Source organism: Pygoscelis adeliae, unplaced genomic scaffold, assembly GCF_000699105.1.
Source record: "Pygoscelis adeliae isolate BGI_AS28 unplaced genomic scaffold, ASM69910v1 Scaffold34, whole genome shotgun sequence".
In the NCBI taxonomy this organism is placed as follows: domain Eukaryota; kingdom Metazoa; phylum Chordata; class Aves; order Sphenisciformes; family Spheniscidae; genus Pygoscelis; species Pygoscelis adeliae.
Window position 1 is genome coordinate 1,762,578 of NW_008824658.1, and position 1,432 is coordinate 1,764,009.

The 1,432-nt window shown below is 60.0% G+C and overlaps 1 protein-coding gene across 2 annotated transcripts in view; it reads left to right on the forward strand.

Annotated features, from left to right (window-relative positions):
* ANXA6 (annexin A6) overlaps window positions 1–1,432 on the forward strand; it is a 14,292-nt gene that overhangs the window by 7,899 nt on the left and 4,961 nt on the right. For both annotated transcript variants that reach the window (XM_009322635.1, XM_009322634.1), the window contains 2 exons: window positions 345–458; window positions 1,062–1,152. In XM_009322635.1, the coding sequence (XP_009320910.1) occupies window positions 345–458; window positions 1,062–1,152 (205 nt within the window). The remainder of the gene's footprint in view (window positions 1–344; window positions 459–1,061; window positions 1,153–1,432) is intronic.

Here is a 1,432-nt window from a genome sequence, read left to right on the forward strand (position 1 = left end):
CCCCAGGGAGCAGTGGGCAGCCAGGGCACCCTGATTTGCCCCAGCATGACTCCCCCGAGGAAGATCGAGTTGTCAAAGCAGCCTCCTGCTCTGGGTGCACCACCAGCCTGAGGGGAGGGTGTCCCTTCCCCTTCGCTTGCCCTGTCCTCGGTCCCACACAGAGGACTCCAGAGCCAGGATGTCCCCAGAGTCACCCCCCAAAATGTGACCTTAAACCGCCCCAAGGGTCTTCCCAGATGTCTCCCACCGCCACACTCTCCTCCCCTGTTTTCTCCCCGTTGTTGCCTCAGCTGGTCCGTCCCTGCAGAAGGAGCTGGGGACTGAACCCTGAACTGCTTTTACAGGACCTGATGGCAGACCTGAAATCCGAGCTGTCGGGCAGCTTGGCCAAGCTGATCCTCGGGCTCATGCTGACGCCGGCGCAGTACGATGCCAAGCAGCTGAGGAAGGCCGTGGAGGTAACTGCCACGCTGGCGGTATCGGCTTCGGCACGTGAGGACAAGGCGGTTTTCGCTGTGGTTGTACCAGCACTGCCAGCAGCCCGGGGCTGTGAGTGCACCCCAGCTTCACACGCCCCCAGGCTCTCGTCTCCTGTACGGAAGGAAAGCAGAGCGGAAAGCACCAGGACAAAGACCTGGTTTGCACTCCAGACCTGTTGGGAGCCCAGTTTGGCCTCTTTGCAGCCCAGCACGCTCTAGCCAGCTCATACACAAAGCCTCCCAGGGAGGCCTCCCTCTGCTTTACAGAGCATCCCCACTTTGCAGCGGGAGCAGTGCCCTGCCAGGCACAGGCAGCCACAGGAGAGCCAGGGTAGGGGCAAAACAGTGGCGTGCACCACTCTCCGCCAGTCACACCAGTTGGGACCCCACTAGCAGCACACTTGGACACTTCGGTGCTGGTTCCTACCAGCCCTTGGGGCCATTTGCTGGACATGGACTTTTGGCAAATGGCAGCCCTGGGGTTAGAGCAGCCCCTCCCTACCTGGCACTGGCAGGGCGATGCCACCGTGTCCCCGTCCAGTGCTGGCACCCGCAGCACCCTCCCGTGCCACTCTCTTCCAGGGGGCCGGCACAGACGAGAGCGTCCTCATCGAAATCATGGCCACGCGGAACAACCAGGAGATCGCAGCTATCAATGAGGCGTATCAGGAAGGTACAGCATGGGAGGGACAAGGGGAGCACCTGGGTCCTGGGCATGGACTGTGTTTATCACTGTACGAGGCCCTTTTCAGAGCCTGGGGTACAATTGTTGTCTCTGGGTTGGGTCCATGGTTTGGCGCTGTGAATGTCTATTAGTCCTTCCAGGCAAGAGCAGGTCTTCTCCAGGTCCAACACCTTATTAAAGAACAGTGGAAACATGGGATGAGGCTGGCGGGAGTCCTCAAATCATCCTGTGATTTCTCACACCTCCAGACCATACACGTCTCTTTCCC